This window comes from Anser anser (genome assembly GCF_964211835.1).
Source record: "Anser anser genome assembly, chromosome: 5".
Taxonomy (NCBI): Eukaryota; Metazoa; Chordata; class Aves; order Anseriformes; family Anatidae; genus Anser; species Anser anser.
In genome coordinates, this window is record NC_139725.1 from 12879575 (window position 1) to 12907266 (window position 27692).

The window sequence follows — 27692 nt, forward strand, 5'->3', positions numbered from 1 at the left end:
TGAGGTCCCGAATGCAAAGCCCCAAGTGCAAAGCCCCAGCTGCAAAATGCCGAAATCCCGGGTGTGACGCCCCAACTGCCGAAGGCCATCTCTGAAATGTGAAATCCAATTCCCACGTCCCTGGGGGGTGGCAGAGCGGTGCCTGGCTGTGCCCCCCCCCTGCTGCCCCCCAGGAGCTGCTTCGCTGTGTCCCAGCACCCAGCCTGGGCGCTGGGGTGGCCGCGAGTCCCTGCAGCAGGGGCAGCGGGGTTATCGCCCGGGCTGACGCTTTGACACTTGGGTGAGAGCCTGGTAAGACTCCTAGGAGGGGGCCGGGGCAGCCAGATGGGAGGTGTGTGTGTGTGGGGGGGGAGCTGTGAAATTTCCCACGGGGGTTCCCCATCCTGTCCCGTCCCACAGAGGAGGAGGAGGAGGAGGGCGGAGGGCGGGTAGGAAGGGGAGGTAACGCGGTGGGATTCGTCAGGCCGGGCTCAGAGGGCCGGAGGAGGTCGGTGCTGAGCCCAGGGATGAGCTGAGCTGAGCTGAGCCCAGCGGCCGGCGGCATGGAGGAGGTGGCAGACAGCTATGCCTACGGGGACAACGAGACGGAGTGCGAGTACGAGGAGTGGGGCCCCTCGCTGGCCCTGCTGCCCACCATCTACCTGCTGGTCTTCCTGCTGGGCACGGCAGGCAACGGGCTGGTCCTTTGGACCATCTTCAAGGGTGGCCGTGAGCGGCGGCGCTCCGCCGACACCTTCATCGCCAACCTGGCCGCCGCCGACCTCACCTTCGTGGCCACCCTGCCGCTGTGGGCCGCCTACGCCTGGCTGGGCTACCACTGGCCCTTCGGCACGGCCGCCTGCAAGGTGAGCAGCTACCTGGTCTTCGTCAACATGTACGCCAGCGTCTTCTGCCTGACGGGGCTGAGCTTCGACCGCTACCTCGCCATCGTGCGGCCCCTGGCCACGGCGAAACTGCGCTCGCGGGTGAGCGGGCTGGTGGCCACGGTGGCCCTGTGGGTGCTGGCGGCCCTGCTGGCCCTGCCGGCCCTGGTGCTGCGGCGGGCGGCCGCGCTGGGGGGGGATGCCAAGGTGACCTGCTATATGGACTACGGGGGCCTGGCCGCGCCGGGCACCGAGGGCGCCTGGGAGGTGGGGCTGGGGCTGTCCTCCACCGCCCTGGGCTTCGTGGCCCCCTTCGCCGTCATGCTGACCTGCTACTTCTTCATCGCCCGCACCGTGGCCAGCCACTTCCGTCGGGAGCGGGCCGAGGGGCCCCGCAAGCGCAAGCGCCTGCTGACCATCATCGCCGTGCTGGTGGCCGCTTTCGGGGGCTGCTGGCTGCCCTTCCACCTGGTGAAGACCCTCTACGTCCTGATGGACCTGGAGGTGCTGCCCTGGTCCTGCGGCCTCCACGCCTTCCTCAACAACCTCCACCCCTACTGCACCGGCATCGCCTACATCAACAGCTGCCTCAACCCCTTCCTCTACGCCTTCTTCGACCCCCGCTTCCGACGGGCCTGCGCCGCCCTCCTCTGCTGCCGCCCCCCCAGCCCCGGGGCCGAGCGCTCGGGCAGCTTCTCCTCGGGGCACAGCCACAGCCCCGGGGGCAAGGGGGGGCCGCCTGGGGGGGGCAAGCTGGACCCCGCCACCCAGGAGACGCTCTTCCGTGCCTGAGCCCCCCCGCTCCAACCCCAGCACCCCCCCTGAGCTGGTCTCCTCGGGGAGCGGCCCCTGCGTTTTTTTTGGGGGACCCCCCTCCTCTTTTCTCAGTGCCCCAGAGCCTGGCTTGCTTTGGGGAGCCCCTTCCCTGCTTGTGGGATGTGTTTGTGGGGGGGGGGGGGACTGAGGCACGGGCTGGTGGGTGGGTTCGGGCAGGGGCACCGGCTGTGAGATTCGTGACAAATAAATGAATTTTGGTTACAAAAAAAAAGGAGCAGAGTATACGATTCCCTCTGGGGTGATGGAGAGGGTGGTAGTGGGGGGCTGCATGGGTTGGGGGGTTTGTGTTGCTGTGTGTGTGTGCGTGCATGTGCACACTGGGTGGGTGCTGTGCTGTGCCCCCCATGTGCCCCCTCCCATGCCCCCCACGTTCCTGAGTGCACGCCGTGTGTCTCCGCACACTTTGGGAAATGCAAAAATTTCCACCCCAAGCGCTGCTTTGCCGCATCGCAGCGTGGCGAGACCCGAGTGAACACCAGAAAAAGAACCCCCCCCCCCCCCCCCAAAAAAAAATCCTCCGGTGCACCGGGTGGGAGCTCAGCCCACCCCAGTGGGAGGCTCTGATTGCATCAGGCAGCTGTCCCGTTCTCCCAAATCCCCGTTTGAGGTTTTTATTTTCCTTATCTGAGGCCAGATAGACCCTGAGTGGTTCTCCCCTGGGGCTGCGGATGCCATCGAGCAGCCGGGGGCCACTGCCTGCACCCCAGGCCAGCAGCAACAGCACCCCCATGGCATGGGCAAGGGGCTGGTTTGGGTCTGGATGGTGTTTTGGGGACCCCATCCCCTTCCCCATCCTCCCGTGGCGCCAGCAGGACAATGGCCTGCGATAGCCGGGGATTTTGATGACCCACCAAAACGCTCTTCTCCCGTTTCCATCTCCAGCCCCAGCCGCTTCCTGAGGCTTCGCTCTAAATAAATCTTCCCCCTATTTGCTATTTACATCCTTCATTTACTCGCGATTAACTATCCTGTCTCCTTGGCCTTTGTTCCCACTTGGAAAGGATGCGGGATCATTACTTGGTTCCTCGCGGAGCTTCCCGTTGTTTCACGGGGGGGAGGAGGGCTGGGTCGACCTTCCCGCCTGCCCCGTCCTTGTTTTGGGATCCAGCTGAGCCATGCTCATCACCCCTCAGGGACGGCCCTTTGTCTCGATGCAGTAAATAGGGGAGGTGGCTGGGGGAGCCTTGGTTTGGATAAAAGCAAAGGGGGTGCAGGCACGGAGGTGAGCCCACTGGGGCTCTTTGCACCCTGGCTGGGGCTTTTTTGGGGTTTCCCCATGGTTTCTGGCTTGGGCTAAGAGCCAGGGGGTTGGCGTGCTGGAAATGCTGCATCTGAGACCACGGCCCAAAGGGAAGCTTGGGGTGTTTACAGTCAAGGTACCCTGTTGGAAAACGCACGGTAAAGAGATCCTGGCTCCTGCTTATCCATCCGTCCACCCCTCCTTCTCCTCACCCCCCTCTCTATCCTCCCGGCTACCAACCCTAAGTAAACTGGCCCTGAAGGGGGGCAGAGGGAGCCCCGTTTTGTTTTTTTAGTAGCCCAAGCATGGGCAGCTTCCTCCCAGGCGCGGCGGCCAGGCGCGGAAATAGACGTGGGGCGCCTTGCCAGCGGCGACGGGAGCTGCGGACTTTCTATCCGGCTGTTGGAGATTTCCCTTTTCCCTCGGAGGAGGGAAATGCTGGGCCGAGGAGTCTCTGGGGGGAAATGCAGGGACACTTCAGAAAAACAAGGCCGGAGAGGGGGGGAAGGGGCAGCGGGTCCGGACCAACGGTCGGAAGGAGATAAGGAAGGTGTTGCCTTCCTGCGGCAGCGCGGGGGGAAAGGCGGCTGCGGAAAGATGAGGAGGGAAGATAGAGGAGATGGAGGGGGGTGGGGAGCCCTGCCAAATCCCTGCCACGGCCGGGAGCATCCTCGGAAAAAAAATGGGCACGCTGGGGAGCTGGGGGTGAATTTGGGTGCGCTGGGCACCTTGAGAAGCGAGGCCGTGACTTGCTGCGGGGGCCTGGCTGGCCGCAGGGCTCCGGCGTGGCATGGGTGGCCCCGGTGGGGACATGGGCACAGTGGGGATGTGGCACTGGAACAAGGTCACTCTGCACAGGGAGATAGGTGCGATGGGGAAGCCAACACAGACGGGGACAGGAGACCCAGGAGCCTCCCAGCCCGAGGACGGGTGGCTCAGCTGCAGCTCCCAGCTCCCAGCTCCCAGCTCCCAGCTCCGCGTCCCACCGGAGGTGCAAAAATAATCTCACGGCGTGCCGAGCCGGGCTGATGTCCCCAGGTGTCCCGTGAGGCCAGCTTGCCTTTGAAGTTACCTCCTTGTTTACACTTTCACGCTTTCCTCCCCATAGCAAACGGTGGCGTGGAGGGGTCCCCACGTCACCCATGGTCCTTGACGCAGGGGGTCCGCTGCCGTGGCAAGGCGGGGTGCAGCCCCAGTTTGTGCTGGAAACACATAAATTTGTCAAAACTCGGCTTACTCATTGGGCAGAGGAGGTTTCGACAGACCTCGCAGCTCAGAAATAACTGAGAAAATAATTATTGGGTGAGAAACGTCTGCTTTCCTCTGCTCAGCCCCAGAGGGGAGGGCAAGGGGGGAGATTTCAGTCATTCACTGCCCTCTTGTGTCTCCAGCACACGAGTCCCTGGGCTACCCACCCAAAATCTGTCCCCATGTTGGGCAGCGAGCCCTGGAGAGCCCTTGGCAGCCCTTCACCCGTTTGTGTGTGTTAGGAGAAGAAAAGAGCTTCAGGTGTTTGTGGAAAGCTCCGTGGACCTTGGAAAGGCAGAGGTTAGACTATAAATAATGAGGGGATGGGCTTAAAGGGGTTAAAATAGGTTGAAATTGAAGGAGACTTTTTTTTTTTTCCTTTTTTTTTTTTTCCCCATGTTTCCAGCAGCCCTTGTGCCTTCAGCCGGCTAAGGGGTGACAGGCTTGGAGGGTCTGGTTTGGCCCCCAGCTCCTGGTGTGGGCAGGAGATGGAGGGAGGGAGGAAGAGGAGGGAAAGAGGGGTGGAGAGAGATGGGTGGAACGAAAATGGGGGTGCTGGGGTGAGGCTTGGGAAGGGAGGTGTGGGTGGGGTACCTGGAAGGGGGGATGGAGGGCTGGATGGAGGGATGGAGGGCTGGATGGAGGGATGGAGGGCTGGATGGAGGGAGGGAGGGCTGGATGGATGTGTGCGTGGCAGGATGGAGGGCTGGATGGAAAGATGGATGGACAGATGGCTGGCTGGAGTGGGTGGGTAGATGGTTGTATGGATGGATGGAAGGAGGCATGGAGAAATGGGGCACCCTGCGGTGGCTCAGTCAGGTGAGAAGGACATTCCTGTCCCCCCGTCCCCCTGACGTGCATGGCTGGGGGTGGGAATGGGAGAGCTATGGCAGCACCGGGGCTGCCATCGTCCGGCAGCAGCCCCAGCCCCGTCCCCAGGGCCACGCGTGCCGGCAGGACACGACACAGCTGCTGCCCGACCTCTGGGCTCCAGCCCATAGGAACAGCCCCGCGGCCCCCGCGCGAGGGGCCCTGGCCGCCCCGGGGAGCCGGGTGACACCACGGTGACCCGGCCGCCAGCAGCTGGGCCCCGCCGCGCCGGGAGGTGCTGCCGGAGGAATAACAGGAAGCTCCAGGAGGGGAAAACACGGCTGATGCCTTCTGCAGGTTGTTTTCCACCTCCTTCCCGGCCGGTCCTGCGCGTCCCCGCTGCACGCCCGTGTCCCCGGCACTGCGCTCACGTGCCCCCCGCCCCAGCCCCAAGACAGGCTGCACTGGTGCTCTTTATTGTTGAGGTTCAGCTCTGAAAAAGTGCTCACTGTTACAAAAGTACACGTTTATAAAATGTGCTCCGTACAAAGACCGGGGGGGTTCGGACTTGGCGTTTCCCACTTCGCTTTCCCCATCCAGCAGCGCTTGCCTTAGTGTGGGGAAGGGGGAAAGAAAGGGGAAAAGGAGGAAAGAGAGAGAGAAAGGAAGAGAAGAGAAGAGAAGAGAAGAGAAGAGAAGAGAAGAGAAGAGAAGAGAAGAGAAGAGAAGAGAAGAGAAGAGAAGAGAAGAGAAGAGAAGAGAAGAGAAGAGAAGAGAAGAGAAGAGAAGAGAAGAGAAGAGAAGAGAAGAGAAGAGAAGAGGAAAGGAAAGGAAAGGAAAGGAAAGGAAAGGAAAGGAAAGGAAAGGAAAGGAAAGGAAAGGAAAGGAAAGGAAAGGAAAGGAAAGGAAAGGAAAGGAAAGGAAAGGAAAGGAAAGGAAAGGAAAGGAAAGGAAAGGAAAGGAAAGGAAAGGAAAGGAAAGGAAAGGAAAGGAAAGGAAAGGAAAGGAAAGGAAAGGAAAGGAAAGGAAAAAGAAGAAAGGATGAGGGTATGGCTGAGGGAAGGAGAGGACAACAGGAGGGCAGGGCGGCTGCCTCCACGCCCGGGCGCTCCCCAGCTCGCTGCAGGACTGGACGTGGCTGTGGTGTGGGGGCACCTGGCGTGGGGGCTGGCACCCTCACGCAGGTCCCTGCCCTCCCCATGCAGGGCAGCGAAGCACGAGGGAAGGCCCTTTTGCTTCAGAAAGGCAGAAAATTGGTCTGGATGAATTCAAGGATGCTGGGGAGCTTTGAATTCGCACTTTCTCCTCCGTCACCCAATAACAGGGTCAGGAACTGCTGGGGGAAACACATATTTTGTCCTTGGTATCCAGAGGCCGTTCTGGTGGGGCAGGGGCAGACACCAAAAAGAAAAAAGGGACCCCCAGTGCCTCCATCCCAGGAGGCAACATCGGTGGGCTCTGCTCTCCTGTGGGCCTGGGGTTTGCGGGTGCAAACCTGCCAGGGAGCCAGCCTTGCTGTGGGTGCAACCCCGCCACGGGTACAGCCTGACTGTGGCCCCATCTCTCCTCGCCACGGCTCAGGGCTGCCCACTGCGGGACTCTCACATCCCCCGGATCAGCGCAGGACCTGGCGAGGGGGCTGGAAGCCTGCGCAAGGCCACATCCCTGCGGGGTTCTGCCACGGGGACCGCTGTGATTTGCACCCAGCCTTCTGCCTTCACGCTGCTACCAGGGCTCCTGGCCCCGGGAGAAACTTGGTGCTGGGGGTGGAGTCATCAAGCCAGCACACTGCCTTATTTTTCCCCATTTTTCTCGTCTTTTTTTTTTTTTCTTTTTTTTTTTTTTGGTTGGTTTGTTTTTAAACTGTGCATCTACACTCCAGCTACACGCATGGAAACACGGTAAGAAAATAAAACAGCTCACGGGAGGCCCCTCCTCGGGATGCATCCGGCAGGCAAGCAGCCCCAGGGAAGGGGCAAGGGGGGGGCTTTCCCAAGCAAAACCCACCCCGGGAGGCCAAGGATGGGAGCAAATGCTTCTTGGCAGCAAAGTGCTATGTGACCACAGGGGTTTTACAGCTGGGGTGGAGGCGGTAGTCCTCAGCCCTACATGCTGCAGGAACAGCCACAAAGACGGTGTAAAACACACGTGGGAGCAGTGGCCACCCTGGCTGGGCAGAGGGGCTGTTGGCTTTATTTTTTCTTCCTTTTTTTTTTCTTTTTTTTTTTTTCCTTTGGAGTTCCTTTTGCCTCCTAACGATGAAATCAGGACAGGTTCCCCAAGCCATCTGGCACCTGGAATGGCCCTGAACCTGTGCAAAACTTAGGAGGAGGAGGGAAAGGAGCAAAAAGGTGGCTGGTGAAAGCCATGCCCGGGAGCTGCTCCTGGGGCTTCAACTCTTGTCCCACCGCCAGGAACGATGGCCCTGGGGCTGTCTGTGAATCCGAGCGGTGGCCAGGGTCACCAGCGAGGCGCAGGTCTGTCCCCCAGCGGGCGGTGGCACTGAGCCGGGTGGCACTGCCATGTCCTGGGCTTGGCCCCCACATTTTGGCAAGGTCGCAGAGCACGGGCAGGGTTCAGGGAGCTGGAGGCTGCCGGGCTCTTGCTCCACCAGTGCTGTTTATGGGGTGAAAGTGAGGATTTCCATGTTTTTCCCCCCAAGGCAGTGGGTGCAGGCATCCCCCAAGGCACACGCTGCTTTTGAGGGGGGTCTCGCTCCCAAATAGAGGTCCCTCCCCCCCCCAGCTGCATCCCCTGCTCCATCTCCCACTGACTGGCACCGCGTGGAGGCTCCTGGCCCCGGGACCCTCCCCGTGTGCCCCCTGTGCCACCGCCTCCACCGGCCCCAGGAGCTGGGGGGGCTCCAAGCTCCGCTGGGGTTCATGGCAGTGGTGGCGGTCCTGGGGGGGGGGGACCAACTGGGGTGAAAATTCTCCATTTCTGGGCAAAAGAAGAGGGGAACCGTCCCCCGGTCTCCCCACGACAGCCAGGCACGGGGGACAGCAGGAGGGGACAAGGACAAGGCACAGTCCGGTGTCCCCACCAGGCGGTGGGGGGCCGGGGTGGGGAGCGGGGGAGGCTAGGGGTGGCTGGGGGCAACGGGGGCGAGCCCCCCGTCCCAGCCTCCCCGGCCATACCTAAACCTCCTCGTCCTCGCTGGCTTTGCTCCAGCGGTGGCAACAGTTGGCCGTGATGCCCAGCAGGAAGTTGGTGGCCACCGAGGCGATGGAGACCACGAAGCCCACGAAGGCGATGAAGAGATAGTCGTCCAGGGTCAGGGTGAGGTGGCAGGCCTTGAAGCTCTCCTCCGTCAGGGAGAAGAGGGGGACCCCTTTCACCTCGAGGGGGGCCTGGCACTTGGCCAGCTGTGAATCTGACAAGGGGAGCGGCGTCAGGGGCCGGGGATGCCATAAACTGGGGGGGTAGGGGGGGACACGGCGGGGAACGGGGCCACCTACCTGAGGCGCAGAGCTGGATGCGGCTCTTCAGCCATTTGAGGAAGGGCTCCATGGCGCAGCCACACACCCAGGGGTTGCCGCCGATCCGCAGGGTGACCAGCCCCGTCAGCCCCTCCAGGGCATCGAGGCTGAGCGCCGACAGCCCCCCGTAGCTGAGGTCCAGCTCCCGCAGCTGCGCCAGCCCCCGGAACGCCTTGGGGTGCACCTTGCACAGCCAGGGGTTGTGGCTGAGGTCGAGGCGCAGCAGCTCGCTAGCCTCCAGGAACATGTCGGCTGTCACCAGGCTGAAGTTGTTGTAGCTCAGGTCCAGGTGGGTCAGGCGCCGGGCCCCGAGGAAGAGCCTGGTGGGCAGGGTCTCCAGCGAGTTGTTGCGGAGGTCGAGGACACGCAACTGGGCATAGCAGGCCAGGTAGCCCAGCGGGATGCTGGCGATGCGGTTGTGGGCCAGGCTGAGGTTGCCGGTGTCCAGCGGCAGCTCGGCGGGCACCGAGAAGAGCCGCTGCCCGCTGCAGTCCACCGCCTGCCCGCGACACGTGCACAGCACCGGGCAGCCCGCCCCGGCGCCCGCCGCCGCCACCACCGCCGCTGCTGCCACCACCCAGGGGCCCAGCAGCATGGCGGGCCGGCGGCCAGCCCCCGGGCCCATCTCAGAGCCCAGCAAGTGCCATGCCGCGGGGAACGGGGCGGCCAGTGGGCCTCAGCGCGGGGACAGCCCGCCGGCCGCACTGCAGCGGCATCCTCTGCCCGTCACAGCCTGGTGGGGACCATCCCGGGGCGGGGGGGCACCCCTCCGCTCACACCGAGGGCTGCTGGTGGTGGCCGAGGAAGATTTGGGGAGCGGAGGTGGGCTCCGAGCTAGCCAAGCAATGCTTGGGGTGTCCCGGAGACATTCGGGGGGCCCACCGTGTCCCCCCCCAGCACAGGGCTGGTGTCAGGCCGTTCTCAGCCGCCTGTGGAAAAGAGGGGTGAGAGAAACCCAAGGTAGCAGTAAGCCCTGCCGGGGGGGGGGTTGTGGCTCACAGGGTATCCACACCACCCCCGAGCCCCCACCGTGCCTCTGCCGGCAGAGCCTTTAAGCACAAAGAGGGCCCCGACCCCACCGGCTTCGCTTGGCTCATCCTGGCAGGCGGTGGGCAGAGCCAGGGGCGTATCAGCCGTCACCGTCAGCTCTGCCCGCTGCTGGAGACACCCTTCTTGCCTGGCCCCCGCAGAGATAACCTCATCCCCATGCCTGGCCCTCCCTCCGCCACAGCATCCCTTGCCCAGGCGGCCCTGCCGCCTGGCCCGCTCTCGCCCCCCGCCGCCTGGCCATCTTTGCTCCTTCCTCTCTCGCCCCGAGCGCCCGTGCTCTCCCCAGCTCCATCTTTTCCCCACCTCAGCCGTTTTTGCCGTGGAAAATTGCCGCCCCAGCCGCCCCCCCACCCCTTCCCCGCCATGGTTGCCGATTCCTCCGGTGGTGCCGGGGGACGTCGGGGTCCCCAGGATACTCACGCTGCCTGGGGGACAAAGCAGGGCTCAGCTCCCCGGAGCCGCTAGGCCTGGGTGGCCAGGCAGGGGTCCTCGGGTGGCCACCAAGTTGGGCAAGTGGCTTCTGCAGCCGCAGCCAAGGCTGCTGCCGAGCCTGGCAATCGGAGCAGGTCTTTCCCCACCTCCTTCCTCCCCTCCTCCTCCTCGTCCTCCCTTGTCTCTCTCTTTCTCTGTCTCTCGTTTTTTTTTCTTTCTTTCTTTTTTTTTTTTTTTCCTTGAGGGCCAGATACTGACGTTTCGGTGTCTCTTAGCAACTGCCTCCACATCTCTGAGCAACAGGAGAGCGGGATGTGGAGCCGCCAGAGCGATGGAGACAGTGGAGGAGAGCAATGCCCCCGCTCCGGGGACACCCCACCCGGGGGGACGGAGCGGGATGAGGGGCAGCGGGTGGCATCCCATCACCCACGGGGGGGCTCGGCTGGTCCCCAGCCCACTGGCTGCCCTCATCGCACCCCCCAGCCCCAGGGAGCACCCCCCCGTGGGATGGGGTGAATCAGGGTTTGCCGGGCTCTGAAATCAGAAACCAAATACGTGTCAGCAGGAGGGGAAAACGAGGTGGCCCAGAGCAAACCAGGAGCGATTGCACCCAACTGAAATGTTGGGTTATTTTTGTTTCTTTTTTTTTGTTTGTTTGCAGACCTGGAAAAGACCTCGAGTCGCAGCTGATTGTTTTTGCTCCGCGTGAAGCAATAATTTCTGGTTCTCCGCTCATTTCATACGGGGAGGGGGCAAAGCCATCTTTAGTGCGCCTGGCGACATCCCCCACAACCCCCCCACCCCTTGCAGCTGGCTTCTTTAAATGCAAATGAACCTTTTGGAACAAAAGGATGCTCTGGAAACATTGCGATAACGCGGGCATGACATTTGGGAAAGGAGGCACTTTCAAAACGGAGCCTGCCTGTATTTCCTTCCCTTTCTTTTCCAGCTTTCTCCCGCTGTTTTCGTGGAGTTGCCTCCATCCCAGCTGAAAATGCCAGCCTGATCGACCCAATTTTTCCCTATTTTGGCCTGGTGGCATCGCCCAGACGGCGGGGGCTGTTTGTTCCCCGTGGGACAGATCCTCCTAGCCACGGCAGCCCGCAGCCAGACGGCACACAGCCGTGGCTGCCTCTCCCCGGGGTGGGTATTAATTGGCTCTGCTCGTAGCCCAGGGTCCCAGCGGGCTTCAAGAGGAGCTCCAGGAACCAAATACACCCAGACGTCCCTGGAGCCAGATGCAGCTCAGCCAGACACGTAATTAGAGATAAGACCCATGCCTGGCTGCAAATCTCTTCCAGAGGATCTATTAGTACACCATTTATGGCTGCATTTGCAGCAAATAAATGAGCAAATAAGCCCGACCAGGGCTCATTTCTAATGGCCCTCAAGGCCAAGCGTCAGAGCTTGGCTCATGGCCCCCCTCACCAACCATCTCCCTCCCCAGATGAAGGGGTGCTGGCAGCCCAGCAGCCTGCTGGGGATGTCACTAAGCTGCTGTGGGCCACCGAGATGGTTATGAGCACCCCTGAAGGAGATGCAATCTGCTCTCCTGGAGCTGGGGGTTGATGTGGTCACCTCCTCCCTCTCCTCTGAGGCTAGGAAACACCTAGGGCTGCCCTCCTGCTCTTTACCAGGTCACCCACCGGTGGGTGCCCCTGCGATGTCCAGCCCCATAAAAAGAGCATTTCTGGTACAAAACCACAAGCAGAGGAGTGCTGACTTTTCAGATGACTGCTCCAGATGATGCTTTTCTCCCTTCCTATATTTTTTTGGGAGGCAACAGCAGTAAGGGAGCAGTTTGGGCTGCCCCATGCATCCAGCTCTGCACAGCCACTGGCCGGGCTCACCCCAGTCCCTTAGACAGGGACTGTCCCCTGGCTTTGGACAGCCCAGCTCAGTAAATTTGCCTTATATTCAGACTGGGCTTTATCTCTCTCATGGGAACCACCGAATATCAGCTCCCTCACTGCTCACAGGACGTGCCCAGCTCTTGTGCTGCGGGTATTTAAGTAATAAAATCAGCGTGGAGTAGAACTGACTTCCAGTTTCCTCGGCACCATTCTCGATATACCAGACCGATCCTTAATTATTATTTTTTAACTACTCCGCAGCCATTAATGTGCTTACACTAAGTCAACCCGGCCTGAGTGCCGTCACTGTAGGACTGGTAAGGCTCAGGAAGATCGGAGCTTGCCAGGATCCTGGCAGCAGCACTTACAAAGGGCTTTATTTGACTTTGTTTTGGGTCTCTTTCCATCCAAGATACATTTTTAGTTTGGCTGACACTCTTTGTAATTACCAGCTGGTGGCAGAGAGCCAAAACCCAAATCTGCTTTCTGAGCCGAACGCAGCACATTCGTGCCAAGGTAGGATTTTACAACTTCCAAACGCTTTGTAATCGGTTAAGCAGGTTTCGCTCTCGTGGGATTTGTCTTCGTGCTGCAAAGGACGTGGCTTCTGTAAGGATGTGTATGGTTTTCCTTCATGGGCTGTCCTTACCTACTTCCTTCCCATGCTGACAAAACAGCACGGCTATTGCTCATTGCCGGGAGCGTGCAAATTGCTCAGAGGAGATTGCAGCCTGGGTTTAGCCCGAATTGCAGCCCCCCGGGGCTGCTCCTCACCCTGCCCCACCACCTGGCAGCAACTGGGCAGATCCTGCTGCACCACAGGTCTGTCACCCTGAGGCTACCTGGGCTTTTGAAACTTCTTTTTGTTTGACCAAAACCTTTGATGTGAGCAAAGGCCATCCTAACAGCACCTCCACCTGGCCCAGCCTCAGCTGTTTTGGTCCCACAGGGGCTGAAGCAGCCTTGCTGGCTGTGATCTTGATGGGTTTCTGGTGGGGACAGGACATTTTTTTTTTTTAATGGGATGTGTTTTCACAAGGAGGCCTACAGGGCATGTGGGGGGCCCCATGGTGCAGCCAACCAAGACCCCTTTCTCTTCCAGCCCTGGGGTCTGCTCCTCTGCTGGGGGGGCACCTGCGGGGCTCGCCTCATGGTCCACAGGTGCATAATGTGGCCTCTCACCGTTTCAGATTACCGGAATACTTACAAAAAAAACCCACAAAACGAACAGGTATGTCATGCTTACAGATGGATAAAGGACCAAAACACCCAGGTCGGTGATGGAGTGAACCTGAACACCAGGTCCTCAAAGCTGGTGACTGCCAACAAGCACCACAATGAAGAGCAACGGGAGGACAAGGTTGTGGCCATGGGAATGGAGGTACGCGGAGATCCCAAAGGAGCAAAACAGCTACTCCACTGCTGCTGTGCCTCTTCAAGACCAGCCCAGATGGCTGTACCCACATAGTCGTCATGTTCCTGGGAGCTGTGGGCCTGGGCAAGATGATGACAGCCAGAAAGACCATACTGGACTGGGTGTCAGGCAAGGTGTTTGTGGAGTTTGGCCATGTCTTCTACATCTACTGCTGGGAGAGCAACCTCCTGACCAGCAGGACAAGTTTGGCCAACCTCATTGCCAAGATGCTGGGGCAGCTGGAGAGGCCTGGAGAGGCTCCTGTTGGTGACTGGTGGCTTTTATGAACTCTGCTTTTCCTTCAGCTGACCCCGGGCTGAGCCATGCTCCCAGTCCCAGGAGCAGTGGAAATCACCCCGAGCAGCCTCTTCCTCTTCCACACTTTTGCCCAAGTTCCTCTTTGGGCTCTTAAATGAGGAATGCAGAAAGGAGCTGGAGGAGATGGGGTGTAAAATTTCACCCAAGATTACACAGGAACTATTAGCGTGGCTTCAAAACAGCTGAGAAATGGCCTTAGCTCTTCTGATGCAGCAGTTTGTGAGCTGGAGGTCTGCCACTGCTTGTACGAGAGCCAGGACAAGCACTTTGTGGCAACCGCCTTGGGTGCTTTCACGGGAGTGTATTTACGAGGGATCAGCTTTAAGGTACCTTGAGCTGCAAAACAGCAACCTGCCCTGGAGCCCGAGCATCCTTGCGAGCACAGTGGCTGTGATGCTGTAGGCTGGTGCCATTTCCCTTTTGGAAGCGGTGGCATGGCAGATGATGCAGACCAGGAGGGCAGGAGGACTCCATGGAGACCACTGGAAGGCTTCTGCCAGCCCCCTAAGGACGGTCCTTTGGCTGGAGGTGGAGGGATCGCCGGCACTGTAAGCCCCAACGTGTGCTGATGTGCAGTGGAGGACAGACGCTGGTGGATCCAGGTGGACAAGCGGTGGCACCTGGGTGAGAATGACCTGGGAGACAGCACACAGTTGCCCTGTGAGATGCTCGGGCACCCCACCTGCCTCCTGCAGAGGCTGTGGTGAAGGACGTCATGAAGCAGAGGCTGCCTTGGCCCAGAGCCTCAAGCCTCCCTGGGCTCTGCTTGCTGGAGTAGAAAGAGCTGGATAACAGACCACATGACACCAGGAGAAAAAACGCCAAACCAAAAATAAAATAATAATAAAAAATGCTAGCTGCTTTTTTGTCTTTTTTTTTTGTGTGTGTGTATCTGTCTGCACAGTGACACGGTCAACCGTCAACAGCTTGGGTAGATTAAATCTCTTCTCAAAGGCTGAAGAAATCCTGACTAAATGAAGAGACATTACAGATGCTGGCTGCTCTGAAAGAAGGAAAACACAACGTGGGTACAGAACACATCTGACAAGCAGGACTCCTCAGTGAGGGGCTCTGGAGCTTGCACACGCATCAAGAGATGACAGGTACAGGAGATATTTTCTCCTTTTAGGAGATATTTTCTCCTTTTAATGATGAAAGGACCTTCTAACGTGCACGGCCAGATGCTGGTTGTGCAGACTCCGCGCCAATCCTCCTGAGTGATGTAGGAATTACTACCTGGAGCTGAAGGGTGTTCATGCACTACAGATCCAGGCAGGACCTCTTCCAGGAGGAGGCATCCAAATCTTGGATGACAAGATTTTTCTTCACAGCTCTTTCATTGTGAGTTGTATATTGATGAGGGTTTCTATATTTCTGAGCCCCAGTTCCCAATGTCTTTTTACTCTCGTTTTTGGCCGTGTATTTGTTACGGAGGATGCTCATATTGGTTTTACCACCATTAAATATAGAACCTATCTCAGGTATCTCACGCTTTCACCTTTCCATTCCTTCCTGTGGTCAGCGGCAGTGTCCCAGGGCCCTCCCAGGGTCAGGGCAGCCCCCAGGACGGGACCAGGCCCATGGCCTGCCCTCTCTCCCATTACTGGGAGCACCACTATGGAGCCGAGCAGAGAGCTTAGATTAATTAAGCACAAATCTGCTTAAGCTTCCTGGTCACTCTGGGCCCAGCACAGCTCTCATCATGGAAAATACATACTTTTTTCCCCTCCATAACTCAGTTCTGACTCTCAGCTCATATCCTGAGCTCCAGAGCCCTGCGTCTGCTGCGGTGACACCAGGGACCATGCTCTGGTCAATTACTCAGCAGTCAGCCTGGAAAAAAAAAATAAATTGCTTTCTAGAGCCTGTTGTGGCCAGGCCGGCGTTGTCTGTGAGGGACTTTGCCCCGGCCTCAGGCCAGCAGCACCAGCCTGATGCCTGAGCTGGGGCTGCGCAGAGAACCAGACGCCCCAAGGACCCTTCACAGCCTGGCAGGGCTCTGAAATGGCTTCATGATTTTTATCGATTACCCATCCTGGAGTGGAAACGCTCTGACAGCAGCTGTGGTTTTGGCAAGGGCCCTCCTGTGAACTTTCTGCTCATCACCAGAACGTCAAGTCTGCGGCTTGATGGGCACTGCTTGCTCTGGCACAGGGTTTGGGCTCAAACAAAGCCAGTTCGACCCCAAACACGATGTTAAATCCCAGAAAACCCATGAGGGACTATGGAGGTTTTACTCAGGTGGGCAGCCGAGCTCCACCACAACCGCTCTCTCACTCCCCCTCCTCAAAGAGGAACGGGGAGAAAATACGATGAAAAGGGCTCAAGGGTTGAGATAAGGACGAGGCGATTGTACAGTAATTATCGTGACGGGCAAAAGAGACTCAGCATAGGGAGACAGTAAGATTTATTACCTATTACTAACAAGCTAGAGAAGTGAGAAACAAAGGAAAGAAACCAAAAGCACCTTCCCCCCCCATCCACCCTCTTCCACCTCCTCCCCCCCCCCCCAAGCGGCGCAGGGGAACGGGGGAATGGGGGTTACGGTCAGTCTGTAGCGCTTCCTCTCCGCTGCTCCTTCTCGGTCACTCTCGTCCCCTGTGCTGTGGGTTCCCTCCCACGGGATGCCGTCCTTCCCAAACTGATCCGGCGTGGGCTGCCCACAGGCAGCAGCTCTTCAAGAACTGCTCCAGATACGGGTCCGTACCACGGGGTCCATCCCTCAGGAGCGAGCTGCTCCAACCTGGATCCCCCACGGGCAGCAGCTCCTGCCAGCTCACCTGCTCCTGCGTGGGCTCCTCTCCACGGGCTACAGGTCCGGCCCCCAATCCGCTCTGGCAGGGGTCTTCCACAGGCCGCAGCCTCCGTCAGTGCAGGTCCACCTGCTCCACCGTGGTCTCCTCCACGGGCTGCAGGGTGGAACCCTGCTCCACCGTGGTACTCCATGGGCTGCAGGGGGACAGCCTGCTTCACCATGGTCCTCACCACAGGCCGCAGGGGACTTCTGCTCCGGCACCTGGAGCACCTCTCCCCCTCCTTCTTCACTGACCTTGGTGCCTCCAAGGCTGTTCCTCACTCCTCTCACTCTTTCAGCCGCTGTGTGGCATAGCGTTTTTTTTTTTTTTCCCTGTCTTAAATATGCTGTCACAGAGGCGCAAAACAACATCACTTATTGGCTCAGCTCTGGTCAGCAGTGGGGCCCTTAACAAACATGGGGCAGCTTCTAGATCCTTCTCACAGAAGCCACCCCTATGGCCCCCTGCTACCAAAACCTTGCCACGTAAATCCACTACAGGGACAGAGGCCAGCTGGCAGGGGACAGCCTGGATCTGTGCTCAGAGGAGCCTGAAATAGCCTGACAGAGCCTAGGGAACATGAGAGAGTCCTAGATGGGCTGTGGAGAACAAGAAAGCTCAGGGACACCACAGGGACGCTGAAGGCACCTCAGAAAGCCAACAGGCTGGCCAGAAAGGCGAGACTCACTGCAAGACCCACAGGCACCCAGAGTGACACAAAGAGCACAAGAGGAACCAGAAAAGCTGGGGGAATCTGGAGGTCCTAGGGCAACCTAGAAGCCAGGAGGGAGCTCCTAGTCAGCAGCTTTAAACAGCCTTTAACCACTACAAAGCTTTGCTCGCTCGCTCTTGTGAGTCTCAACCACTCGTCTCAACCACAGGCAAGAGCTGTGCAGTGCTCAAAACCAGAACTTCTGATAGATCTCTAACCACCTGTAATCCTATTCTATTACACCACTTGAAAACTCTTCTGAACTGATCGAAACCACCCCACACCCGCTATAGAGCTCCTCAAAACCACACTGACCAGCTCAAAACCTCCCTCGAACACTTGTAGGCAGGCCTAAACAGCTCTTAACCAGTCTGTGGCCACGTTTCTGTATTTACCCTCAGGCACCTGCCCCTGTGGGGTCAGTGGCAAGGAGATTGTATGCCCCTGCTCTGGTGCTGGGACAGCACAGGGCTGCACTGGTGAGGGTTGGGGACACACAGCCCTGTTTGTTCGGAGAACGAAACCCCAGCTCTGCACCTGCTAGCCTGATGCACAAGGGATCCCAAAGCAACACAACGTATTACTTAATTACAGAGGTTCTGGTGCTCATAAACACAGCCCAAGGGGAAGAACTGAAGAAAGGGGAAGGAGTAGTGGTTATTATGGCCATCGTGGGACTTGACTTTAAATCAGGGGCTTTCCCTTTTCACCCAAGCATCTTCCTCATTGCTACGCTCAGTAAGGTCAAACTACCTGAACTGATTTTTGAACATGATTGACGACAAGCCCTGCAAGGGCTGTAGGGGCAGCTGAGATGACTGCATGGAGCCGCAGCTGGCCCTGCACAGCACTGCAGGACCTCAGGATGCTCCACAGCTGCCCCAGCACCCTGCAGCAGTCCCTAGGCAACCACTTCCCAGGGCCTCTGGCTGCACTGCAGGCAGCCTGCCACCACCGAGCACACCCCAGGGTGTGCACAGGCAGGGGGCACTTGGCAAGTGCTATGAATGCAGTCCTGAGGAAATCACTTTGCTGCTTACCCTTTTCCAAGTGAGAACTACAAAATAAATCTACCTCCTGCCCAAGCAAGACTGTACCCTTAACCCTCCTAGGAAAACAGCACCAAGAACTTAGCTGAGGCTCTATTTTTCCTTTAGAAAAAGAGAGACAAAAAGTCTAGATGTCCTGTCAAGGGTTTAAGCTGTCTGAACAGACTTCTCTAGCTAAAGAAAAAAAAGATTCTGGCTCAGTAGCAACAGATCACAAGAATGCAGGGTCAAAAGATACCTGCTGACAGAAACGTTGTTAAATACATAAGTATTCTACCAAATGAGTTACAAAACTCATGATTTCCCCTGTGTTGATTTAAAATTTTTGATCTTCCCTACAGCAATTTCATAGCTTTCTTGTGAAAGATTCTGCAAGTAAGCTGAGGAAACGTGTAAGAGAGCAGGATGTCTCCAAATACGCGCACAAACCACAGCCATCAACCTCAAAGACCTCAAAGCACACTGGCTACAGTCACCAGCTACAGCCAGCACCATCCCCCATAGCGAGGGGAAAAAAGAGACAAGCATTGATGGAATGTTTAATGCAACAGAACTTTAATGTTTTTATACAAAAAAGGCTTAAAATTGTAAATATTATGTATGCTAAAAACACACAACCTGATACGTCACACTGTCAAGAAAACACATTTCTTTGCATTTTCTCAGTTCTTGAAGTTGCAGGTGGGGCCACACGCAGATTTGGTCCCAGGCGGGGAATGCCAGACTGCTGAGCTTGTGCGTTTGAAGTATCGAGGCTTGCTCTTGCCAAAAATATCCTCCAGCTTAGGGCTTGCAATTAACCCAAAGAGCTCGTTAACATCCACTGGGTGATAGTATTGGTGGACAATGGCTTGATTAAGCTGAGACCCTAAAAAAATATTAGAGAAGCAGACTTATCAACGGGTTCTCAGTCCTTTGCTTATGGTAGGTATCCCTTCCCTCAGGGCCAACAAGATAGTTACTCCTTTACATCCATGCCTGAAAAAAAACTGTTGCAACCTGTACAGTGAGTACAATTAACAATTTTCCTGTTCATTGCAGAGCTCTGAACTCCAAACCCATCTTCAGGTTGCCAACAGTGCTTGTCTTAAGTCACTCATCACCGCATTAAAGATATCCCAAACCTGCCACATCTTGGTTTCCCCTCAGGAGGATGGGCTGCTTCATCAGTAGTGAGCCCCCACCGTTCTTTCACCCCCCAAATCCAAACATACATACAGGACTCTGGTTTAACTCCAACACAACAGCACTTGCAAGAAAACAGATCCGGTCCCCCTCGCAGCCAGCAGCTGCCAGCACTGCAGTCTCACACACTCCTGAACTGCACTTTAGGGAAGTTGAGATGACACTGAGCAAGTCCAGAAAGCTCCAGCTTCCCAAGGAAAGAACTAGAGCCCAAAGAAACTTGGCACCTACCATCAGCCCAGGCAGGGACAGGCTTCCGAGGTGCACTCTCATCATCTGTGGAATCATCGCTGTTCAGATCCATCCCATAGTTATTTTCATTTACCTTGGGGGACCTGAAAATCTTCGTGCTCTTTGGGGGCTTTAAACAGGATGTGGAAATAGACTTCTGAAAGCACAGAGAAGGCACTTATTAGGGCAGGAAGCAAACCTTGTAGCCTGACAGAAGAGGTTGCTTTGCTAGGGCAGGCGAACCAGACCCATGCAGTCTGACCCCCTGCAGGCACCTCAAAGCTCTGGCACTAATGAGACCAACAGGCTGCACAAAGATCCCGGATGAGATCCCACAGCAATATAGCGTTAAGGTATCTAGGTAGTATCCTCACACTGACCATAAGCCAAAAGTTAAAAGGTAAGTTGGCAATGCCCTATGTTGGGCAAGGAATTTTACAGTAAAGGGAAGGTAGCCAGAAACAGACAGACTTTCAAAGCAGATTTCACATTCATTTTCATCCTTAGTTCAAGAAACAGGAGACCAAAAAGGTTACTCAACTGTGTATGGGAAGCCTTTGACCTACACATTATCTGTAATATTCTTACTTACAGGTAACTTGGGTTGAGATTTCCTGTAACATCCAGAAGTACTCACATCCCTCCTTTTTCCCTGGGGTCTGATCTCTGTTTTGAAACCTTATCTTGCTGAAAGCCAAGCTACAGCCCAGGACTGTGTACCGCAGCAGGGAATGCAAACTGTTTGCTCAACCTGCAGCTCCCAAGCTGTGATGAAGGGCCTCCCAGTACCTGGCCAGGAAAAAAGCTAAGGCTCCATTTCACTTTGAAGCCGCAGGCCAGAACAGCACCAGTCAAAGCTCGGAGGGACCCTTGGAGGGACCCCCTGGCTTTGTGCTGATGACCACAAGACCTGACAGTTGTATGTAGCACGGAACTGACAGAGAGAACCAAGGCAGCATCATTATGGAGAAATCCTCCCAAAACCTTAAGAGCTCAACATGCTGGGGGACCTCTCTGAAGTGCCTGCATGCTAATGCATGCAGTACAGGACATATGCCTGATGAAATAGAGAGGTGCGTACAGCTACAGGACTACAGCCTTGTTGGGATCATGGAGATGTGGTGGGATGGCTCCCATGACTGGAGAGCTGCAGTGGAAGGCTACAGGCTCCTTGGGAAGGACAGGCTGTGAAGAGGTGGAAAAGGACTTGCCCTTTATATGAAGGAGAGGCTAAAGAGTGCAGAGAGCTCTGCCTGGGATGGGTAGACAAGGAGCTAACTGAGAGCTTTGGGGTCAGGATTAAAGAAGGCAGAGATATAACTTCTGGTGGGGGTCTGCTACAGCCTGCCTAACCAGGAAGAACAAACTGATGCCTTCTGACAAAGAGATGGGGGGGGCTTAAAACCCCTGATACCTACTGGAGGCACAACACAGCAGGATATAAGCAATCCAGGAGGTTACTGGAGTGCAGCAGCGACAGCAGCTTCCAAGAGATAGAGGAGCCAACAAGGAGAGGTACTCTCCTGGACCTCACACTCACCACCAAGTAGTGGCTTGTTGGGAATGGGAAGGTCACAGCCTCAGGGGCAGTGCCCATGAGATGGTGACATTCAGGTTCCCGATGGCAGTGAGGTGGGCACATAGTAAACTGACAGCCACACACTTCAGGAGAGCAGGCTTCAGCCTCTCCAAGGATCTGCTTGGAAGAGTCCCACAGCACGAGGCCCTGGAGGGAAGAGGAGCCCAATAAAGCTGGTTAATGTTCAAGGATCATCTCCTCCAAGCTCAGGATTGGTGCATCCTAACAAATCAAGCAACGGTGCCAGGAGGCCTGCATGGTTGAACAAGGCACTCCTGGCCAAACAAACGCAGGATGGAAGCGTACAGAGGGCAGAAGCAAGGACAGGTAACCTGAGAGGAATGCAGAGACTGTCCGAGCATCCAAGAAACTGAAACCCAAGTGAAATTGGATCTGGCCAAGGATGTACAGGACAAGAAGGGCACCTCTAAATACATCAGTGATGAAAAGAATGAAGAGACGACTCTGGAAAACGTGGGCCCATTGCTGAGCAGGATGGGGTACCTAGTTACAGAGGACAAGGAAAGGCTGAGGTCCTGACTGCCTTCCTGGCCTCAGTTTTCACCAGCAAGCTTTGCCTCCAGACAGCCCAGGTCCCAGAGGCCAAGAGGAAAGGCTGGAACAAGACAGATGTGAGGGGAAGCAGCCACAGATGCTGAGGGAGCTGGCAGGCATCAGTGCAAGCAGGAGGACCGGGGGAACTACAGGGCAGTCAGGATCACTTTGGCCCCTGGGAAGGTGACTGAGTAGCTCATCCTGGAACCTATTTCGAAGGACAAAAGAAATTATCCCCTGCCACCAAAAAAAATGACAATAACCCACAAATAACAGGAGTAGTCAGCATGGATTCACCCAGGGCAAGTCCAACTTCATGAACTTGATTAGCTTTTAATGAAATAACCAGCCTGGTAGATGAGGGGAGAGCAGCAGATGTTTACCTGGACTTCAGGAAGGCCTTTGGCACTGCCTCTGATAAGATCCTCACAGATAAGCCATTAGAGCATTGTCTGGATGGGTAGAGAGTGAGGTGGACTGAAAACTGGCTGAAGAGCCAAGCCCAGAAGGTAGAGATCAGTGGTGCAAAGTCTAGCTGGAGGCCAGTAACCTGTGGTATGCCCCAGGGGTCAATACTGGGCCCAATCTTGTTCAAGATCTTCATTAATGGTGTAGATGTCAGAGCTCACCCTCAGCAAGTTTGCAGATGACACCAAAGCAGGAATGGCTGATGGGCCAGCAGGTTGTGCTGCCATCCAGAGGGACCTGGACAGGCTGGAGAGAAGGGCCACAGAGATGAAGGGACTGGAACCTCTCTCCCATGAATAATGGCCAGAAGAGCCAGGACTCTTCAAGCCAAGAGTGTTTGAAAGCTCAAGGTGGGAATCTTATCCACATATATAAATACCTGAAGGGAGGATGCAAGGAAGATGGAAACAGGCTCTCTCGTGGTGCTGAGTGGGCACAAAATCCAGGAGGTTCCATCTAGGCATCAGGAAGCACTTCTTTGCTATGATGGTATTGAACAGGCTGTCCAGAGAGGTGGCAGTCTCTCTCTTTGGAGGGATTCAAAAGCTGTCTGAAAACAGTCCCAGGCTAGCTGCTCTAGGTGGCCCTGCCTGAGCAGGGGAGTTGGACCAGAAAACCTCCAGACATCCCTTCCTATCTTCACCACTCTGGGATTCTATGAACCCTGTATCTGCAGGGTACTTGGACTGAATACAAACACAAGAATAAGAGAATGTAGAGGAAGTATACATATCTGTAGAAATACAAGAAGCATCACTGTACCCTGTGACTTGAAAATTTCTAAAAAGAGTGATCTTCTCCTGGTTTTGTAGAAAAGCCCCAGGAGAACATACTACATACCTTCAAGTACTTGGCTTTTGTACGCATGGCTCTACCCTACTCTCAATCAAACCCATTCACATGTTTCACAGTAGGTCTAAGTTTCTATTCTTTAAAGCTCTCAAATTAGAGACAGAAGAAAGAAGTCCAGCAAGATGAAGAGGTACCGGTCAGACACAGGACAAGAGAGCCTAGGAAGGGGAGATTACTGGGAGAGGATGTACTCAGGGCTGTTTGGCTTTTTGAGGAGTGTTTTCTGCACCCTTCCAGATTTTAGGAATAAACAGCTCCAGTTCAAACTCCTGGACATTCAAGCAGCTGAATAGCAAGACTTTACAGGCAGGTCTGAATGAGTTTTGCTACAGTGCAGCTAAAGGCTCTGCAGACTAAACTGACACCTCATGGTGTGCTGCCATCATGTGGTCATTCCCAACAGCTGTTCAAAGATACAAGATTTGCTTTTCCTTCAGGTTCTCCTGTGCTGAGCTCTCGGCCAAGCACCAGAGAAGACAGGCTTCCCGGTCCTTACTCTGCACAAACTCCAGTTAACCCCCTACAACCTACATTAAATGATTTCACCTCCTGCTCATCTCCCTTCACCTCACTGCTTCACCACTGCTGAATAATAAATTTGCAGGCTGATTCCAAACCACTGGAGTCAATTAGACACAACAGACCCATTTCAAGGGCTCCACTATAACCTAAGCTCACCTTTACGGTTTTGCTCAGACACATGTTGGATGCAGCAGAGGATGATTCTGGTTGCTTGATTTTTTTCTCCTCTGCCAGCTGCTGCCAGGGCTCCTCCAGATCATCTTCTTCCTGTCAAGACATAAGAATTCAGTCATTCTTCATTCACATTCACTGAAACAAAACAACCAGACTATCTCTGGAATTTAGCCATATTTTCGGGGGGCCCTTGATAAAATCCTCTGTCCCTGTCTTCTTTTGCATGGACAAAGAAGAAAAATCAGAAATCATGCAGATGAACTGAGAGCTGACTTTGCTCAGAGAGATCAGAAAATCTTTTGCTCAGATCAGCGAGGTCTCTAGAGCCCACACTCACCTTTATCACCTTCACCGTGCTCACCCAGGTATCAGAAGTCATTGCAATGGATTCTGGTTGCCTGACTCTCTCCTCCTGCCCAAGCAGCTGGTACAGCTCTTTTGGGCTCTCTCTGGCCTAATAAAGAGGAAAGCTTTTCACTGCTAGAGCTCCTTTTCAACCGAAAGCGCTTTATCCAGAAGTTTCTCCTGCCACTATCCTTAGCAGGGAAGAACAACACATAGCTAACAAAGGCAGGGACTGTAGCCACTTCGAATTAGATTCAGCTTCTCCCTTTCTGGAGGAGTTTTTGCTGTGTCTCACTCCAGCCCAGTTGCTGGTTATACATAAATAATTCAGACCTTCATTAAAATTATATAGGAAAAAATACAAGTTTGGAAGTCATTAGCCTAGTGAATAAGAGCAGCAAGAGCAAAAAGGAAAGGAAGAATTTATCCTTAAGAGTAGCAGCATTTGGGACTTTTTTTAAACCAATGAAGAAGGCAGAAGAAATAGTGACATTAACTTAAGAGTGGAAAGAAAATGTTACTGTGATATTTTGAGACAAGCAGACTAAGCCATGACTTTGTGCAATAGCAAATGAAGTTACATGAAGCTATATGATACCTGAACCTTGTTATGGAGATCCCTCTCCAAATACAGGAAAGGAATATATATATATATTTTAAAGCATCTTACTAATTCCCATGCTCATTTAAACATCGGTGAGCATAATTTGGAGATGTTCCTCAGAACTGTGATACTAGTGTTAGGAGGCTGAGAATGCTCACCTGTTGACCAGAAAAATGACTCTGTAGCAGAACTAACTTATTCTTGTACAAACCCCAAGTCCTTAGAAGGACATCATGTTTGACTCAGTTTTATTTTATCCGTTTCCTCTAAATAAGGTAATAACAAGTTAAAAAACTTCAAATGGTAACAGGACTTGGAAAGCAAACCCAATCTTAAAAAGTAAGTCTGCTTATTCCAGGCCTTATTGCTTTAGAACAGAATTTGTCACAAGACCTCTAACTCCCCACCTTTATGTATTTTTCAGTAAACACCACTGGCTCCAGCTGAGGTTGTGGGGACTTCTCTCCCCCCTGCTGTTTGAGATCCCTGGGAAACAAAGCCACAGTTTAGTTACACAGGAAAGCATGTTCCACCCGACCCTGCTAGTGTTCTTATAGCCTCTTGCTTTAGCACCCCAAACCTTTGGGACATCACATCACATGGCTGACTCACATCAGCCTCCCAGTTCCAGCAATACTGTTTATATTTACTGCTTCACCATGCCTGTTGCTAAGTCCCCTTCTCCAGAATAGAAGCAGGATAATACCTCTCCTTTACTTGCTCCACCTGTCGCTGCTCTACAAGATGTTTCAGTTCCAAAGCTTTCTTTCCTTTTTCTTTCACTTTATCTTCTCTCCTTTTCTGCAGTAGTTCATGCTGCTCAAATTCATCTTCCTCCTGAAGAAGAAGAACCCTTGTAACCCTCCAACTCACACAGGGAAAGATTGTAAGATATGAAATGACTGCTTTGAGAAAACCCATGCTTGTTATATGTCATTCTTATCTTCTACAGCCTGCCCACCTGTTGAACAGTATTTCCCTTCCGTCTCCACAAGTTCCCTCGTGCTCAAACCCAACATCAACTGTCTAGACAGAAGTCTTGCAGCACAGATGCTTCTGTTTCCCCAAATCTCTGCAGATCCTGGCAGTAACTTCTCCCTGTTCCACCAGGCAGGCCAGTACACAGGTTCCCTGCTATCCCTTTCCTTTTCTACACGCAGAAGGAACCTAAAGTTGCTCTTACCACCTTCAGGGTTTTCTGTTTCCGCGCATCAGTTTCTCCAGGTTTCTTTGACAGTTTTTTCTTGCTCCATTCCTCTGACACTCTCTCTTCCCGCACTTGTGAGACGCGCACCTGAGAAAGACATTTGTCTGCTCCAGTGCCCGAGGATGCACATCACAGCCTTTTCCAAATGGAGGACAGGGAGAGCCTCTCCAGTCTGATACTTCAGGTCTGAGACTTCAAGACTGAGAACCCAGCATCCAACAAGAGGCTAACGTGCACTGGGTTTAGCACCAACCTTGTGCACCAAGTCTGACACTACAGGTCATGTGAAGAGAGACCCACCACCTGGAGAGGGAGAGTCTGGAAAAAAGAACAGAGACCGTTACCCAACTCCAAAATACATGCTTTCATCCTGTGTGTGATTCTCTGCAGAACAAGGTTCTAGTTTATGTTTTGCCTGCAGCACTGCTGTCAACTGAACTGCAGTACAAATTGGGGATCTGAAAGCTGACTGAGCCCCTGACACTGTTCCTTACCTGAGCTGTCTATGCCAATAAAAGCACTGGCACGTGCACAGCAGGAGACTAGCCAGGGCTACACGTACTTTTGGCTGCTCAGGTTTTGGGAAAGGCTTAAAGGAGCACAATTCCTCTTCTTCCAGGGCTGACTCTTCCAAAGCTCAGTTTAGTCCACTCCCCAAAAGGCTGGTCCACTCAACCATCCATTTCCCTGGAGCTCTACCCAGGTCAGCCAGGCACAACGTCCCTCAGCCCTGCAGAACCTGCACTGCTGTACAGAAGCTGCACCACCACCTGCACACAGCTATCAACGGCTGATCCTGGCACACAACCTCTATAGGTCCTCAAAAAAGGGTAAGGGCAAAGCTTTAAAAACAGACCATACAAACACACACACAGCCGCCACCACATCTACTAGTCACGAGCATTCCTTGCTCACTTGGCAGCTATTCTTTTTCCTGCCATGCTTCTGCAGCCCCCTGTAGCCACCATGGCTTTGCTGTCTGCAACACTGTGCAAACAACTGAGTGCACTGTAAGCCCAGTAACGCTGTCTCACCTGCGGGGCCTCTTCACAAGACAGTCAAGGGATGCTACCACATTCCTTGAATGCAGAGCACCGTAAATGCTGCATGTCAGAACAGGAACAGTTAGAATCACTACAGAGGTATGGAGAACAAAGCCCTCCCCTTGTTACGCAGAGAATTTCAAAGTCTATTTTAGATGCAGACTTACCCACCACCTGATTAGTCACCATCAGCAGCAACCCAGTGCTTGCACACATCGTGCCAGTGGCCTGTCTGCACCTGCTCAGTCTCACAACTCCCTGACATAACACCATTGTCCCGAGTGGCCCAAAGCTTGGCCAGGCTTCTTACCTTCTCATCATTCTGAGAAGTCTTCTGTTGCATTCGCTTCTTCCTCTCTTCTTCCAGCTGTTCCACCCGCTCTCGAGCCTGAAGCGCCTTTTTCAGACGCTCTTCCCTCTTTCTGGGCAGTGCATGTGCAAGAAGGGCCTGTTAGCTTTGTTTTATCCTCTAACACAGAGGACAACAGGGGGATAAGGACTTGCCTTGGTACCAGGGGCTTGTGGCTCATTTTTTAGCACAGCAGCCTGCCACGGATCATGCAAAAACAGTTATTTTGCTTTGGCTTAGTTTAACCTCAACTTGTATCTGCATTAGGTCCACTGGAAATCAGCAGGTGCTTTGCACTGATGCAGTTCTTACTGCAGCGAGCCATGAGCAGCACTGCTCAGGGTGCACAGGGACCATCACATGCTAAAGGTCCCTTCCAAGTGGGGGAGGCAAAGCACAGTACAGCAGTGCTGCCTGCCTCACAGGAAAAGCCTTCAAGGCGATTCTGTGCTGAGCCTGGGAAGAAGCAGGAGGTAAG

At 54.9% G+C, this 27692-nt stretch overlaps 3 protein-coding genes across 6 annotated transcripts; 1 reads left to right on the plus strand and 2 right to left on the minus strand.

Annotated features, from left to right (window-relative positions):
* Positions 1-542: 542 nt before the first annotated feature.
* APLNR (apelin receptor) lies at positions 543-1655 on the plus strand (the record flags this gene model as incomplete). Its single annotated transcript, XM_083840260.1, has 1 exon — positions 543-1655. One exon carries the CDS (start codon positions 543-545, stop codon positions 1653-1655), a length of 1113 nt encoding a protein of 370 aa, XP_083696386.1.
* Positions 1656-2251: 596 nt separating this feature from the next.
* LRRC55 (leucine rich repeat containing 55) lies at positions 2252-11853 on the minus strand. 2 transcript variants are annotated; one of them, XM_083837660.1, is made up of 4 exons: positions 9948-11853; positions 8457-9406; positions 8136-8371; positions 2252-6331 (listed from the first exon to the last, which is right to left on the minus strand). In XM_083837660.1, exons 2-3 carry the CDS (start codon positions 9100-9102, stop codon positions 8136-8138), a joined length of 882 nt encoding a protein of 293 aa, XP_083693786.1. In that variant the 5' UTR covers positions 9103-9406; positions 9948-11853; the 3' UTR covers positions 2252-6331. The 2 variants fall into 2 exon arrangements, with proteins under 2 accessions (XP_083693786.1, XP_083693785.1); XM_083837659.1 differs by lacking the exon at positions 2252-6331 and adding an exon at positions 7150-7614 and having other exon boundaries at positions 9948-11845.
* Positions 11854-18633: 6780 nt separating this feature from the next.
* Positions 18634-27641, minus strand: LOC310900311 (uncharacterized protein). 3 transcript variants are annotated; one of them, XM_083838084.1, is made up of 8 exons: positions 27176-27641; positions 25802-25909; positions 25322-25452; positions 25023-25101; positions 24004-24120; positions 23649-23759; positions 19517-19673; positions 18634-18968 (listed from the first exon to the last, which is right to left on the minus strand). In XM_083838084.1, the coding sequence occupies exons 1-8, from the start codon at positions 27206-27208 to the stop codon at positions 18763-18765; spliced, it is 942 nt and encodes a 313-aa protein (XP_083694210.1). In that variant the 5' UTR covers positions 27209-27641; the 3' UTR covers positions 18634-18762. The 3 variants fall into 3 exon arrangements, with proteins under 3 accessions (XP_083694210.1, XP_083694209.1, XP_083694211.1); XM_083838083.1 differs by having other exon boundaries at positions 25799-25909; positions 27176-27623; XM_083838085.1 differs by lacking the exon at positions 24004-24120 and having other exon boundaries at positions 25799-25909; positions 27176-27323.
* Positions 27642-27692: the final 51 nt, after the last annotated feature.